The sequence below is a fragment of the Porites lutea genome, chromosome 5, assembly GCF_958299795.1.
Source record: "Porites lutea chromosome 5, jaPorLute2.1, whole genome shotgun sequence".
Classification (NCBI taxonomy): domain Eukaryota; kingdom Metazoa; phylum Cnidaria; class Anthozoa; order Scleractinia; family Poritidae; genus Porites; species Porites lutea.
Window position 1 is genome coordinate 26,623,669 of NC_133205.1, and position 16,153 is coordinate 26,639,821.

The following is a 16,153-nucleotide window of genomic DNA, read 5'->3' on the forward strand; positions in this document are numbered from 1 at the left end:
CTAATAGCCGAATTGACAGATCTTAACGTGCCCCTCCCTTTCTCTCCGCCCTTTGTCTTGGCATGGATATAACCTCTACCTTTTGTGCGACACTATGGTCACGGAGTAGTTTTGTTGTTTGTTCTTTCCAACTCGTCAAGATGTTTAATTAATTGCGTTCTTTTAACCTTAAGGTAATATGGTACACGGTAAAGTTTGGAAACTTATTTCTCAACTATAGCAAAGGCGTAAAACCCCGAGATAAAGATATGATAAAAAAAACATTGAACTCGAATATCTAATTGTATAATCATCTATATTACTTGATCCATTCAAAATTTTTGGTCGTTAAGGATCAGCTTTACAACCCATGGCTCATTCCCCATAACCATTTTTCGTTGACCAAATATGGAAGATATTCCACTACTGACGTCAGTTTCTGACGTCAATAGTGGATTAACGGCAAAGGCGTTATGCACGACGGACGTGAAGCAAGAGCGGCGCCGCGCTTAGCTGTTTTAGAAGTACAGTGCTCAAAAAATGTCGAAAGATTTGAACGCTACGCGATAGCCTGAGTATCAGGCGTTTCTGGGGAAAAGGGGAAAGATGGAAGCGAAAAAGGGAGAGAGCTGAAGGAGAGAAACGCCTGACACAGATGCTTTTACTAAAGCCTTCCACCCCCACACAGCATGATTCGGTACCATCCAATCAAAATCACATCCGGTCATTGGATTGTCAGCTTCACATGTCAAAAAGCTCGCCTAAAATAAATCTCACTTTACGGTCTGGCCTAGCTCCGGTGCTTGTGTTGCTACGATTTCGCTTTTTTCTGAAACCTCCAATGAGGAGTTTTCGAATACTTGTAATGTAAAACCTGCCGTGTTTGAGGAATTATAACATGTTTTAGGAATTGTGCAAGTGTAAGATACCCAACGCTCTGTTTGTAAATAAACGTGTGCCCGGAAAATTTTAAATTGCTTTCGTTTACAGAGTTACATCAGGCGCTTGTCTCGCAGCTAAAAAGCTGATATTATCCCTCGTATTCTCGGGTGGTTGAAAGGAGCTGCAAGAGTGAATAGCAAGGTGCGATGGTGAAAAACCTATGCCCAGAAATTATCAAGCACCAGCAAATTCCACCACTTCTGCCACTTCACAGAGAGCTCGTGAAAGCTGTTTCAAGTTCAAAAAGAAGTGAGAGCCTGTAGCAAAGGTCAATCTCGTTGGCGAAATATGATGGCATCCGCTTGAGCTTAAGACATTTCAAAAGTCAGAAAATTTTGGAAGAGGAAGTGAACGAATTCCAATCACGTACGCTATCGTAATCGCCACAAGCAAAGTCAAGCTTTTTAAAAGCATTGGTGCTGTCGGCTGTCTCAATACATGGCTACCTCGCTCTATTTTCATTTACAGTAACAATACCCTTTTAACGGCAGGATGTTTTAAATCAGAACTTAGATATCTGAAACACTGATATCGTCTTCTTTGTCCCGGTCTTGTGAAACCAATACTCGGACATAGTTTCGGTAGAAGCTGGTATATGAGACTTTTCCATACTCCGAGTACATCCTTCCTTTAAACTACGAGGCCTTGAAAACACAATTCTTGCTCGGATCAGTAACCAGAATATGTCTACTTCTGTGCCCGATTATGGTTCGCTTTCTTCGCCCTGTGAATTTAGTGAAATGGCTGCTATCAAGAATGCATTAAATGGACGGTCCATCAACTCCCTGAAGGTGGAAGATCTAAGGGACGAACTTGAGAAAAGAAAGCTTTCCAAATCTGGCAGGAAAACTGAGCTGGTTAAAAGACTCAAGGAATCGATTTTGACAGGATTTGGTGAAATTCAAATTCCCCGCCAGAATGTCAACCAACCGTCACCTCGGCCTTCGGCTGTTATAAACCTGGACGACACTAGCAGCAGCCCAGAACAACAGAGTCACACATGCGATGGCTATAAATCCCTTAAAGTTCTTTACGACCGCTTGGAAAATGAGGTAAACAAGCTCAAAGACTCGTATGGATCTCTATTAACAGACAGTAGGAAAATACAGTCAACCTGCAAATCGTGTCAAGATCAACAACGGATTCAGGAAGAAAATCGCGCTCTGCGAGAGCAACTTCAGCTAATGAAGGGAAATCTAGATAAAACAAAAGAGGAGCGAGATTCCCTACAGATGGTAGTATCATTGCTAAGCAAGGAGCTATACTTTCGCCCTGACAGCAATGAAGCTTTTAAAGAGTCGCCTTCGGTTGATCCTAAGGTGTCGGATACAAAGGGGTCTGATACAAAGGCGGACACAAAGCAAAACAAAGGATCATCTAAATCTCTATCTTCCAAAACAACGAAGAATCGCCAAAGCAAATCGAGCATGAAAAAGCCGCCAAACAAGAGTTCTCGGAACAGCTCTAATACTCTTAACCACAACCAAGAAGGGCCCTCGCCGACCACCGTCATTATCGGCGATTCTATTATCAGAAACATACAAGGGTGGCAATTAGGGAAAGAGGTTGGCCACCGAGTTGTTGTAAAGTCCTTCGCGGGAGCTACAACAAGTGATATGTCACATTATGTGAAACCAACACTGGACAAGAAGCCTGACCAGATCATTTTACATGCTGGTACTAACGACATTGGAAAACTATCCCCTAGCGAAATCGCCGATAACATCGTTGACCTAGCGAGGGAAATTGAAAGCTCCACTGATGCCCAAGTAATAATATCAGAGCTGGTCACAAGATCGGACCTCTCAGCTAGCGGCGATGTTGATGCTGTCAATAAAAGGCTTCGAAAATTCTGCAATCAGCGTCAGTGGCACTTCATACGCCACGATGACATTCACTCTACGGACCTAAATAGAGGAGGACTTCATCTTGGTGAGACAGGTATTGCAAAAATGTATAACAACTTCGCGAATAAATTAGATGAATGTAATTGACCTATTCGCCGTTCGTTTAATTCAGAGCGTAATCGCGACCTTGGAAATCTAATCGTTTCTCATGAACTTCTCCCGTCTAAACGAGGCTTTAAATTAGCCTCGCTAAATATTAATAGTCTATCTGCACACATTGACGAACTAAGAATTTTGCTTTCCGACAGACCTATCGATATCTTAGCCATAAACGAATCTAAATTGGATGACACAATAAGCGATAATGAAATTCATATTTCTGGCTATGAATCTATTCGTAGCGATCGCTCTACCAACGGTAGGTCTGGAGGGGGTGTTTGTTTTTTTATTCGTTCCGAAATCAATTATTCTGTTCGCTCTGACCTAATATGTGAACACTTAGAAAGTCTGACTGTCGAAATCAAGAAACCCAGATCAAGGCCTTTTGCCGTTATGACCTGGTATAGACCCCCTGATTCTTCTATTGATCTTTTTAAACCATTTGAAGAACTTATTGGAAAACTAGACTCTGAAAATATCGAATATTACGTCTTAGGAGATCTGAATTGTAATATGGCCGCGCCTAAGTTTGACAACAGTACAAATATCTTATCTAATATTGCTGAAGTTTACGGCCTTGATCAGTTAATAACCGAATATACTAGAATTACCGACAAATCATCTACTCTAATTGATCTAATTTTTACAAATACTCCAGACAGGGTCGTCTGTTCAGGGGTCTCACATATAGGCATCAGCGACCACAGTTTAGTTCTGACGCCTTTCGTAAAGTTTCTATAGAATCGACAACGTATAAGCATACTACCCTGAGATATAGGAAATTTAAGAATTTTAACTCTGATCACTTTCGCAACGATATATGTCAACAAGATTGGAGTAACATCGAAAATTATTCTGATCCTAATTTAATGTGGGCTGCATGGAAACAACTATTCCTGGAATGCGTAAACAAGCATGCCCCACTTCATGTAAAACGGGCTCGCGCCTCAAAGTCACCTTGGATCACACCTTACTTAAAGAAACGAATGCATGACAGAGATATTCTTAAATTGAAAGCATCGCGTTCTAAGGATGCTAATGACTGGCTACAATTTAAAAAATGTCGCAACCTAGTTAATAACGAAATTAAAAAAGCAAAAGAGCTCTATTATAAAAGGGCATTAGATGAAAACGAAGGCAATTCGCGCCAGACCTGGAGGATTGTGAATGAGCTCACGTCAAGGAAAACTAATAATTGTTGCATAAAAGAAATCAAAAGCAACGGTAACTCTATTTACGGCCCTCCTGAGCTGGCCGATGCCTTCAACGATCACTTTTCTTCTATTGGACCCAAGCTTGCTAGCCAGATTTATTCTAATAATGGTCCATCACACCTACATTACCTTGAGGGAACTGACAAACGTTTTGAGTTAAAATGTACTGATCCTTCTAGAGTGTTCTCGCTTTTGTCTAAGCTTTGTAAATCGAAAGCCACAGGCCTAGATATGATATCTGCGCGACTTCTTAGGGAATGCGCCGATCTGATTGCTGATCCTATGTGTTCTATTTTTAATCAGTCCATCAGATCAGGTATTTCCCTCAGGAATGGAAATGCGCAAAAGTTATTCCACTTTTCAAAGAGGGAAATCACTCCGACTTAAACAATTATCGCCCAATTTCTATCGTCCCTATAGTAGCTAAGGTGTTTGAGCGTATCATCTACGACCAGGTTCACGGTTATCTTACTGAAAACAATTTGATTTCAAGCCAACAATCTGGTTTTCGTTCGCTCCACTCAACTCTTACTGCCTTGTTGGAGGCCACTAACGATTGGGCCTTCAACATTGATAAAGGCAGTGTAAATGCAGTAGTTTTCCTCGACCTAAAAAAAGCTTTCGATACCGTTGACCATACAATTCTTCTGTCTAAATTATTCGAATATGGTATCCACGGTAACGCTTATGAATGGTTTGGGTCATACCTAGATAATCGCAATCAACAATGTTTCGTAAATGGTTCGCTCTCAAATAGTCAAATTCTCACTTGTGGCATTCCGCAAGGAACAATTCTAGGACCTTTGCTTTTTATTTTATACATAAATGATCTTCCTAATTGCCTGTCTAATTCAGTTGCACGTATGTATGCCGACGATACTCACCTGACCTTTGCCAGTAACAACATAGAAACGATCATTGATGTTATGAATCACGACCTATCCAATGTTAATACATGGCTCACTGCAAACAAATTGACTCTCAATTCATCTAAAACTGAGTTCATGTTAGGTACTTACGATACTTCCCCTAAACTAATCATAGGTGGTGACATAATTAAACAAGCTTACTCGGTTAAATCTCTGGGTGTGCATATAGACGAAAACCTTTCATGGAATATGCACATTGAAAAAATAGCCAAGAAAATCGCATCGGGCATTGGAGTAATTAAACGTTGTAGGCCTTTTGTTAATCGAACCACATTGGAGTCCGTTTTCAATGCCTTAGTTCAACCGTACTTTAATTACTGCAGCGAGGTCTGGGGGCATTGTAACAAAAGTCTTTCGAATAAGCTCCAAAAGTTGCAAAACCGGGCTGCCCGTATTCTAACCTTCTCCAGTTATGACACAAGCGCTGATCCTCTTCTTGAGCAACTCAACTGGAAACGGTTGGATACTCAGCGACAAATACAAGTGGCCACCATGGTCTATAAATCTATACATGGTCTTGCGCCCGACTATCTTGGTTCTCTTTTCACTAAATATAATCCACCTTATAATTTAAGGAACTCTGAAAACAAACTAGCTGTTCCATTGCCCCGCACCAATTTCTTGAAAAATAGCTTTAGCTATAATGGTGTGGTTATCTGGAACAGCTTGTCCCCTGAATTGCGGCAAGCAAAATCACTTAATTCTTTTCGAAATGGTTGTCGCGATTTCTTTGATTGAATCGATAAAACGCACACGGCATCTATGTAAAGCAGAATTTCTTTATTTTCTCTATCTTTACTATTTAAATTTTTAGAGCATGATTATATAGATTAAAGCAGATTGTAATTTTTTTAATATTATTATTTTCTCTGATAGATTTACCGTGTTTAAATAAAAATAAAGTTCAAGTTCAAGTTCAAGGTTTATTTTTATTCCAGGAAAGAACTTGAGGGCGCCCTATAGAGCCTTTTTGAAATCCTCTCTGCGTCTCTGTCCATAAAAGTATCACATACCGATAACATGAAATCAAAACATCTACGAAAAATTTCAATGGCTTCTCCTTGCCGATCGCTCTTGCGGTCGGTGACGTCAGGGGGTATTGTGTGTTATGCAATCACTGCCACATCCAGATTTTGGATGTGTCACACGATTTGCTGAATGGTTTTGTGTCAGGCCTTCCTTTCTCTTCTCCCCCTCCCCACTCCCCCATCTAAAATCTTCTCTCCCCTAGCCCCTTAGGAAGGCCTGATACTCAGGCTAGCTACGCGATGACAAAACAGCCGAACTATTGACTGCAAAAGAGTGTAAGAATACGCAAAAAAAACCTTTTGATGGATGTCAACTGCTTCTTGAGGAAACCTGCAAGAAAATTAGATGTAGGATAAAATTAAAACTAAATCAAATAAATTTAAAATAATGACCTGTTGCTACGCGCTCGGTCATTATTTTAAGAAGGCCTCGGAGCTCAGGCATTATCCGATTTCTGCCTCGTACCCAGACGTCTCTCTCTCTCTCTCTCTCTCTCTCTCTCTTTCTCTCTCTCTCTCTCTCTCTCTCTCTCTCTCTCTCTCTCTCTCTCTCGATGCACGTAAAAGAAGGCGCGGAGGAGAAAAAGGGCTTCGCCTCTCATTTTTCACTTTCCCGTGGTCCCTTGCGCTTCGTCACCAGTCACTCGCGTTTTGCGCTCACCCCTAGGCGAAAAACTAAGCGCCTGAGGAGGAGGAGGCACCTTTCCATTGTTTTAGAACCAGCAGGTCATTATTGTGGCCACTGAAGTGGAACACTTGGAACACTAGGTTTACTATTCGTAATAATAGAGAGCTTTAGAGTTTTAATAAGCAGAAACGCTTTTGAGCGACGCACGCCAACCGCAAGTGAACCTTTTTCTCCTTTAATATGCCTTGACGCCCACAATTTGTATGGCTAAGTGTCTTTACTCTTATAGAGACGATTTGCCAAAACGTTTGTTCAAAAGCACAGCTCAAGTAAGCAAAAAGTCTTTCTTCGGTTGACGTGCGTCGCTCAAAAACGTCGCTGCTTAAGGTGCAAAGGCTCGCTCCGCTCACCAAGAGGTCGACTTGTAGCAAGTCTACTTAAGGTGATTCCTTAGTAAAAGAACTTAACATAGATTGTAGTTAAAACCTGGTACACTGATGTAACAAGTTAAGAAGATGATAAAAAAGTAATAAAAAGTGGGGGTCACCGTGCTCATTTTTACGTCACAATGCTGACAAATACGGCTATTTTAGGACCCTTTGACAAACACCGCGCGGCCCTCAAAACTAGACAAAAAAGGAGAGATTTTTTCCATGGTGCATGTGGTATCGCACAGAATTTGACTTTAATGTGTTGTTTATACACTTACGTACCAGAAAAATGCCTTTTAATGCTCTTTTTACTTAACGTCCCAAAGTAGAATTAAATTGGAGACGCGCTGTTCGACCCCTGATAGCTCAATCCGTGCAATTTAGTAAAATTGCCAAAAAACCGAACAAAGATTTGTGCCAATTTTTTTCTCATCGAAAGGAAAGACTGTTCTTATTAAAATCATGAAATAAAAAATGGGTCACCGAACTCGTTTTTGCGGTAGAGCTCCAGAAAGTGCGCACCAAATGCATTTTCTCCGATTTTTGAGAGAAGACTGGGGCGAGTTTCAAAATAGAATGTATGTGAAAGCGAGAAGAAAGTATTAAAAAAATCCGTTTTTTCAGAATTTTCATCGAGATATCACATTTAGGACACAATGTTATAAAGAAAGCGTTTAAATGAAAATCAAAGTGAGTAAACACAAGTTAAACATCCACTATCGAGGTTCTCCGTGAGGATGTCGAACTCAGCAACAAGCGTACTGCTTACCTTATGCACATTCCCAACACACTGATTCTCATCTCGGCAAGAATCAACCGCAACCTAAAATTCTAATAGCGTTTCTCTTCAGTCAACTTCATTTTAATAATGTTACTTTGGATGTTCTTTTTCACGTCGGCCATCTTGTTATACGCAGTAAGAGATGTCAGTGCAAAACCAGGGAATCACCTTAAACTCCCTACTGACCTTCTGTTCCACCTCAGTGACCTGCTCTTCCACTTATTTAAAATAGTAACCAGTTGTTAATTATTATAAATTCAAAATATTTCTCCTTTTCTGATTGGCTCAAATCTCAGGGCTTATTCTTCATAACCAGCCAGATTAACAACAATTATGAACTAAATTTGCAAGACCTTTGGAATATCCGGTAAATGACGTCAATAGTACAAGCTATCGCCAGAAAAAGTTACGACAACGTAGAAGCCTTGAGGACGAGGTTTCTGCCTACAAACATAGCAAGAACAGCAAAAGAAAAACAGTCAACGGATGATAACTGCTATTTGCTAACTGCTAAACTAAACAGCCATTTGCATCCTAAATTGCCTAAAAACAGCCCAAGGAAGTTGGGAACTTGACATCGATCGAGGTAAGCATGTTATTAAAGAAAAAATCATTTTAAATACAAAAATAAAACATTTATTGGATTCTGTGTCGTATGATCTGAGTGATACCGGAGATTGTTATCGGCCTCTGCGGGCAACAACCTCCTCGACTTCCATAATTCTTCAGATCATACTCAGCCTCATCCAATAATAGTTAAATAGCTGGATGAAAAAGCCGAATTCAATAATAAATAATGTCATTGATGTGGCTCACTAAGAAAGGATATCAAAAACATACGGCACTGGATACGCAAACTTTCCAAAAAAAAATGACACGAAGTCTGACCGACATAGAGTGCTACAAATCTCCATCAAAACCATAAGTAATTCATCCCATGAGCACCCGCGCGTCTCTACACCGTGCTGCCGTCATAATATTGATTTCTGATTAATTCGTTCCCATGTCTCTTTACTGTCAGGAAATAAGACTTTTTCAGAGTGTCCATATAAAGACATTAAGTAATAACCACGGTTCATACAATTTTGTGTTATTAAAATATTATTTTTTTAATCCGGCTGTCATTTTTCGTCTCGGGCGACTTATAAAGGGTCTCAATTTTCAAATTATTTTCCTTAATTAAATAGTTTTTTTGAACAAAATTTTGTGGTCAAGTCTATTTAAATTGACAGACGTGACTCTTTTCCGCTTTGAAAACTTGCTCTTAGGCTTAAGCTCAGTGCCTAGTTAGTTATAAAATGCATTTTGGTAACAATGTTTACTTTATAATAGTTTTTTTTTACTAACATCCTATTAAAGACAGCTGTTCAGTGGCCTTTGTAGCACTGAAGTAGCAGCGATGACGGATTCCTCTTAAGCATTGATTTAGAATCACATTAACAATGCTTAAAGAGTTGACCAATTTTCTCAGTAAGACCTTTATGTAGTAGTCACTGAAGCCTAAGCTTAGACTGGGTGAACTTGATGTATCTCGTATTTTATGTCAGTTTTGTGTAACCTCAAATAGAAATCATCTGTTGAAGTATATAAAATAAAAACAGTGCTGCGATGTTCATATATAATCACAGAAATTTCACTGAACTTCTTTGTAAAGACTACCTCGTTCTCACACCTGTTCAAACAGCCGGTACCTGTCCCATCCTCGATTGCCTTCTTCTTGCAAACATTGAAGAATAATGACAGCCGTAAGCAGCAGACAGATTTCATCTATAAAACATTTGGAGTAAAAATTTGTTCTCGTTGTAACTTTATTTACTAACTTAACCAATACATGTTATTTTTATAACCATTTTTAGGCCTGAAGAAACGAAATATGGCGATATCTCGTTCAAAACTTTAAAGGTCAGTTTTACAAACTTTTATCATTTCGGAGACACGACTATCACATTTTATGTGTTAGTAAAATTTTCTAGATTTGTTTGCTTTTATTTTTGTTCAGCAGGCAAAAATCTTCACGGAACACCGAACCATTCCCTAAACCGCTCCTAGGTTGTTGAATGAATGGTGGTCATGGTTTCATGGAGACGTCTATCAGGCCTTTTTATCGTATTACATTCATGTTTCTTTTGTTTTGGTATGTACAGCGGTATGTTACTCCTAAATAAAGTGTTCCCGGTCAGTTTCGGTTAGTTAGCTCTGACAAATCTGTCGATATATAGTAATCATTTTAGACTTTGCTGTTTATTTAGGTGAAGCGTTAAGTTCTTAAAACAACTAGATCATTCTGCAGGGGTTTTATAGTTTACCAGCTGGAAGCCTCCTTTGTTAGAAATGTCATAAATATCACTATAATTGTTAGTGATCTTAAGACACTAAAGACGTCATTTATCCAGATTTTAACGAAAACCACTCTGGTTCAACCATTGAAAATTAGACTGAGTGTATGTATGTGTTATCAAATGGTGACGAGTGAAAATTAAATTAGGGAATAATTTCACTTAAGTTTTGTCCAAATCCTAATAATTTCCCGAGCCTTTTTTGACATGTTTATCCTGGATCGCATTGATCGAAGCTGATCGAGAACTTCCCTCTCTCGAACGTTTAGAGCTTAAATTTGGCTTGAGTTCAGAATTTTTCAACAAAATACCTGTTAGAATCCTTCTTGATGTGCTCTTTCGTGCGTTCAGGTATTTCAAGGCCTCTTTTCATGTCCTGGCATCTTCGTTCATGACATTTTCAACAGGGGCACCCAACGACCGTTTTCTGGGAAATATCTGTTTGGAGCCCTCTGTTTTGAACTTCGTCGCCATCTTGACACTGAGACGTAGGGAAGGTTCCCATGGCAATTTTGTAATTTCACATGTCAAATTACAAATTATCGCTGAAATTTCGCGCCAAAATTAAGGAGTAATTCGTCACCTATGATATTACAATGAGATAAACCCTCGGGGGTTTTTGGATACCAATACAGCTCCAATGTTTCGCGTTCGTCACTGTAGTAGTAGTTAGAAAGACAGAAGGGTATGGAAACGCCGTTAAGGAGTCTCAATAGGGTTTTCAGGGTCAATACCTCCCAAGTGTGGGCAAAAAAATTACGTCGCCATTAACAAAGATTTGGAAAACTTTCCACTACAACTGTATTAGGTAAAGATAAAAATTTGTTATTATCAGGCTTACAGTGACATCGGAGTTGTCATAGCAACAAAATGACGCCATTACCTATTTTACTTGAAGCCGTTGCTTGCAACCTACCACTGAGTGATGAGAGGCTCTCACTTGTAAACACGATAATTCCGAATTGTAGCTCTTATTTTACTGCCTTACATTATATCAATAATCTTAAACCTCAAAGGTCATATAATACGACGGTAAATCTCGAGAATCTCAAATTAAAAAAAAAAAATCTATCGAACGGTTTCAAAATTATTTGCTTATTTGTTAAAGTAGTGTTTACAAAACCGCTAACAAGAGCGCCTGAATAGATACTAATCAAATCCTTCTTTCTCTAGCAATCGGCTAGAGCAATCTCCATGATCTTTCACACATGTCTTTAAAAAGATTAAAAGTTCCACGAGGAGAAATTGCATTTTAAAAGCGCTTTGTTTTCTACAAATAACGGCTGAACATCCAAATTTCTCAGTATTTACTGTATTTCTGACCATAAAAACTTCACCCCAAAATATCTCGATATAATAAACGCTCGCTCTCTCTTAAACTTCACTTTTATCTAGGCGGCTTTGGGAGGAAAACGTTCGGGCGAACGATTTTGGAAAAAAACAGTTCTCAGTGCCGAGAAATACGGCTGCAAGTAAGATAGGTAATGGCGTTATTTCGTTGCTATGACAACTCCTATGTCATTGTTACCCTGATCATAACAAATTTGTGTCTTTATCTAATACAGCTGTGGTGGCAATTTTTTCCAAATCTTTGATAATGGCGAGGTAATTATGCTCAAGCTTGGAAGATATTGACCCTGAAAAACCCTATCGAGCCACCTTAACTTTTACCGGATTTAACAGCTCAAATAGAGCTCAAGGGTCCCTAACGGCCATGGTAAAATTTTGTGCCAGAATGCTAAGAGACTATTAATAGAAAGTTTTCTATTGCCAGAATAGCAATTTTTATTTCTGGATTCTCTGCCATCAGTATAAATTTACAGACTATAATTCGTTTCGTTATTTGTTGACTCTATTTTGCTCACCCTCATTCTTGGAAATGATAAAACATAAATATTTAGCATATACATAGACATGAAGGCATTTCACCGCGACTTTGTTATATATATAGATTAGTCGACCACTCTTATTATTTTAAGGCGAGATTATTTAGGCTAACATCATAGGTGACGAATTACTCCTTAATTTTGGCGCGAAATTTCAGCGTTAATTTGTAATTTCACATGTGAAATAACTAAATTGCCATGGCAACCTGCCGTACGTCTCCGTTTCAAGATGGCGACGAAGTTTTAAAATGTCATGAATGAAGATGTCAGGGCATAAAAAGACGCTTTAGAAAACCTGAACACACGAAAGAGCACATCAAGAAGGATTCTTAGAGGTATGTTGTGATAAAATTCTGAAAACTTAAGCCAAATTTCAGCTCTAAACGTTTGAGAGAGTAAAGTTCACGATCGATCGATACGATCCAGGAAAAACAAGTCAAAAATCCTCGATTGCTAAGGTAATTCGTCACCCATGATATTAATAGGTAATCAAATAGTATACTCGTGAAATTAGGGAATAATTTCACTTGCGTAAAGGCTCGGGAAATTATAGGGATTTGGACAAAACACGCGTGAAATTATTCCCTAATTTCACTCGTCACCATTTGATTACACATACTTACAAAATGATAAGATTGATCAGCCGAAAACGTTAAAAATTAACTGGGCAAAAGCAATCCGAACCTGATTTAAATTTTCTCTTGCTCAGACGCCAGAGACGGTCTTAAACCTCAAGGAAAAGATGGGTTCCCTCGATTGCCTCGTTCTCAAACTGTGCCGAGTTGGCAAGTTATACAATCACCCAAGCAATTCCGCTATTGGCTGCCGAATTTTCAACAATTTCGAAGGAGTCAGGATCCACGACAGACATGGCCTGGTGGGATGCTTCAACTAAAGTATCCTTATCCCTACCAAAAGTTCATCAATCAGCCACTCTCTTACACGAAGCGAAATAACCAACTGAGCCGAGCCTACCAGTTGAGTTCATGGAATAATATTCCTGTAAAGGCAGACATACCCTCTGTTGCCCCAGTTGCTAGGTTATGGCAGAGCGTTAAATCCCTACTAACGCCACTACAACGTACAGCAACCTCTCGGAGCAACGTTGATGAAGACCAGTCGGCTGTTGAGAGAAGAATTCAGGAATATTATGACCAAAGATTGAACAAGAAGAGAAACAAATGGATGTTTAAACCCATCAACGGCACAACCGCCCACTTAAAACACATATTTATTGGACGCTGTTGGGATTTTGTTACAACTAAGAGAAAGAACCTTCAAGATCCAGATAAACTAGATTGTCAAGAGATGTGGAAAGTCTTTTCGAAAAGTTTCGCTTTTAAGGGCCCATGTGACGTGACATACGATGATTACACTCCTTTCTTTAATTTGTACAAGGAAAAGCCTCTTAATAATAGGGTTTGTGCTGTCTTGCTATACAATAGTACTTGGTTGTGCCAAGCCTGTACCAGGCTTTCGGTCAGTGCAGACGAGCGAAAAAAGCGTTCGAGCAGTAAAAACGAGTAAGCAAAAGACGGCGGGACGAGAGAGATAGGGGAAGTCCTGTATGCATCTCTACAAATACCTCAGCCCGCCCACAACCCCGATCGCTCCCAGAAAAATCGTTTCTTGTATCGAAATGACAAATGTTAAAATATCAAAATGTGCCGTGTAAGAGGCCGGGTTTTGCCCGCTCGCTTTCTTTTTTCTTTGTCCAACGACGTAACGGCAACGAGAACGTCGCTTATAATAAAAAGTGAATTTGCGTTTTTTCAGTATTCATCGCGATTATTCCTGAAGATGAATTCCAAGGGACCATATCCAAGTCCAGAAACATGGAGAAAAAAATTTCGTTGTTGCTTGCTTACGTTCTCCATAAAACGCGAAAACGGCAAAGAAATGCACAAAAATGTGTGATGCACGTGCAAAGTTGTTGTTTGCTCATTAAACCTATTTCCTTTTTTGTTTTGTTTTGTTTTTTTTTGACGTTCTCGTTGCTGTCGTTTTGTTGGATCTTAAAATCCCTATGACGTGGTTGACGTCAAGTGTCAAAATTGACCAATCATAGGGTATATCAGGAGTTGGCATTATGGAATGATGTATTGAAATCCAATGCCTGGAACAGGCTGGGTTGTGTAAGAATCGAATTCAGGAATGGGATTTTCAGTAATAGCATGTCTATTCCTTCGAAGGCAATGTACACTATTACCCACTATTAGCTACTATTTATAACTCGCGTGTAAAAAACTGAAATCAACTCTCATTGTTTTATTACAAGTTGGTAAGTGTAGGACACGCCTTTTTCTGGCGTAATTAAATTTTAAAGTGTACCTTTTCTCAGTTCAATCTGGTGTTGTTTTTGTTGTTTTTGATATTTAAGGTATTATTCTGGTCTGGGACAAGAGAACTCACCCATGCTTACTCCAGACTGTACGACAAATTCACCACTTTGGAAGATACATTAGCGGGGTAAGATTTACTTGCGTTTTATTTCAGTTTGTTTGTTTAATGGTGGAAATAGTCATAAGTATTCAGGCATTTCTTCTTACAATACCACATTTTTTGAACAGCCAAGAAATGAGGTCATATCCTTCCTTCCTTTTTCCTTCTTTTATTTATATTCTTCCCTTTATGTCGCTAACATTTAAAAGGGTCCAAGTTTTGCCATCGATCTGCTTCTCTGAATAACAAACTTTGCTCCAGTATGCCGTTTCTTTTCACTAGTGGTACCAACGACATACCGCCATGAACAACCGAATGAGGGAATATCATCCAATCCAGGAAGAGTAGTAACACAGTCAAACCTATATAAAGCGGTCACCATTGGAGAGTGGCTTACTGACCCCTTAATATCCGGTTGACCGTTTATACAGGTTTAATTTAACAAACCTAAGTGTTATTCAAGAAAATATAGATGGTGAAAGAGCAACAAACAATGTATCTATCCCACAAAAAAACGTCCTGAAAGTGCCTCTAGCTCTTCTTTTCCCAAAAGAAAGTAACTAAGAGACTAATAAACGCCATACGCACTGTATCCGTTACACTAGTACTGGTGCAATTGTCAAAGCGATCGTCTAATAGAGGTGAAGACAATGCAAATTAACCCGTTGGGAACGCGACCGTTTAATGGAGGTAACCACATAATAGTGTCAGTTTTATAGTAATTGAGGGAAATGATTTCCGGGATTTTGGTTGGTGACCGCTCTAAAGAGGGTAACCGCTAAACAGAGGTTCGCTTACAGGTTTGACTGTACTCTTAGGTGTCCCATGCTATGAACTCTGCCAGTGTAATCGTCATGGCTCTTGGTCCCTCGTAATACACCTTTATCATTTACATGCGATGGTTGGCCAGAAAGAGTTTATCACAATATTACTATCCTTCTTTTCGCCTACTTTTTGAGACACATTCCCCCCCCTTGATCGGTATACCTCAACAGATTCCAAGGTGATTTATTGATAGTTTTTCCCAGGTTTCTGATGAACGGCTTGACGTGGTGTGGCAAAAAAGAAGGATCTGGTATGGACTTTAAGTCTTGTCCCTACGAATGCAGCAAACAGAAACCTTTTTGGGGTCAGGCGGCAGCTAAAGTAAGCGGTAAAACTAATGAAAGAGTTCTAGCGTTAATACGCTTGGTGCAAGATCAAACTCGACGATGATTGTATCCTGAAATGCAGGGCTGGAGAAAGATGCTTGATGTTTTAGGCGTTAGGGCAAAAAAGGAGCGGGGAGGGGAGGGGAGGGAAGGGCAGGAAAAAAAATATGAAACAGTCGCGCAACCGAAGGAAACTGCAAAGCAGGCTACGATGAGATTGCGGACTACAAAATTCTACGCTCAGTATACCGAATACATGAAAGAATTTTATTTTTAAGAGAGTGATAATCTGAGCATTTCGTGAACAAAATGTATCTCTTCTTTTGGGACTAATAAAACTTTGTGAATTGCTACAATCTAGGTTCAGTTTCGCGAAAATTTGACCAAAACACTTAATGTG

At 39.4% G+C, this 16,153-nt stretch overlaps 2 protein-coding genes across 2 annotated transcripts in view; both read left to right on the forward strand.

Annotated features, from left to right (window-relative positions):
* Positions 1-2,918: 2,918 nt before the first annotated feature.
* LOC140938156 (uncharacterized) lies at positions 2,919-3,668 on the forward strand (the record flags this gene model as incomplete). Its single annotated transcript, XM_073387678.1, has 1 exon — positions 2,919-3,668. A coding segment is annotated over one exon (750 nt), but the record flags the coding sequence as incomplete, so codon positions are not given.
* Positions 3,669-3,796: 128 nt separating this feature from the next.
* Positions 3,797-16,153, forward strand: part of LOC140938157 (uncharacterized) — a 14,668-nt gene continuing 2,311 nt past the window's right edge. Inside the window, exons 1-4 of the mRNA XM_073387679.1 lie at positions 3,797-4,457; positions 12,870-13,579; positions 14,541-14,629; positions 15,631-15,748. Of these exons, the coding sequence (XP_073243780.1) occupies positions 3,797-4,457; positions 12,870-13,579; positions 14,541-14,629; positions 15,631-15,748 (1,578 nt within the window). The remainder of the gene's footprint in view (positions 4,458-12,869; positions 13,580-14,540; positions 14,630-15,630; positions 15,749-16,153) is intronic.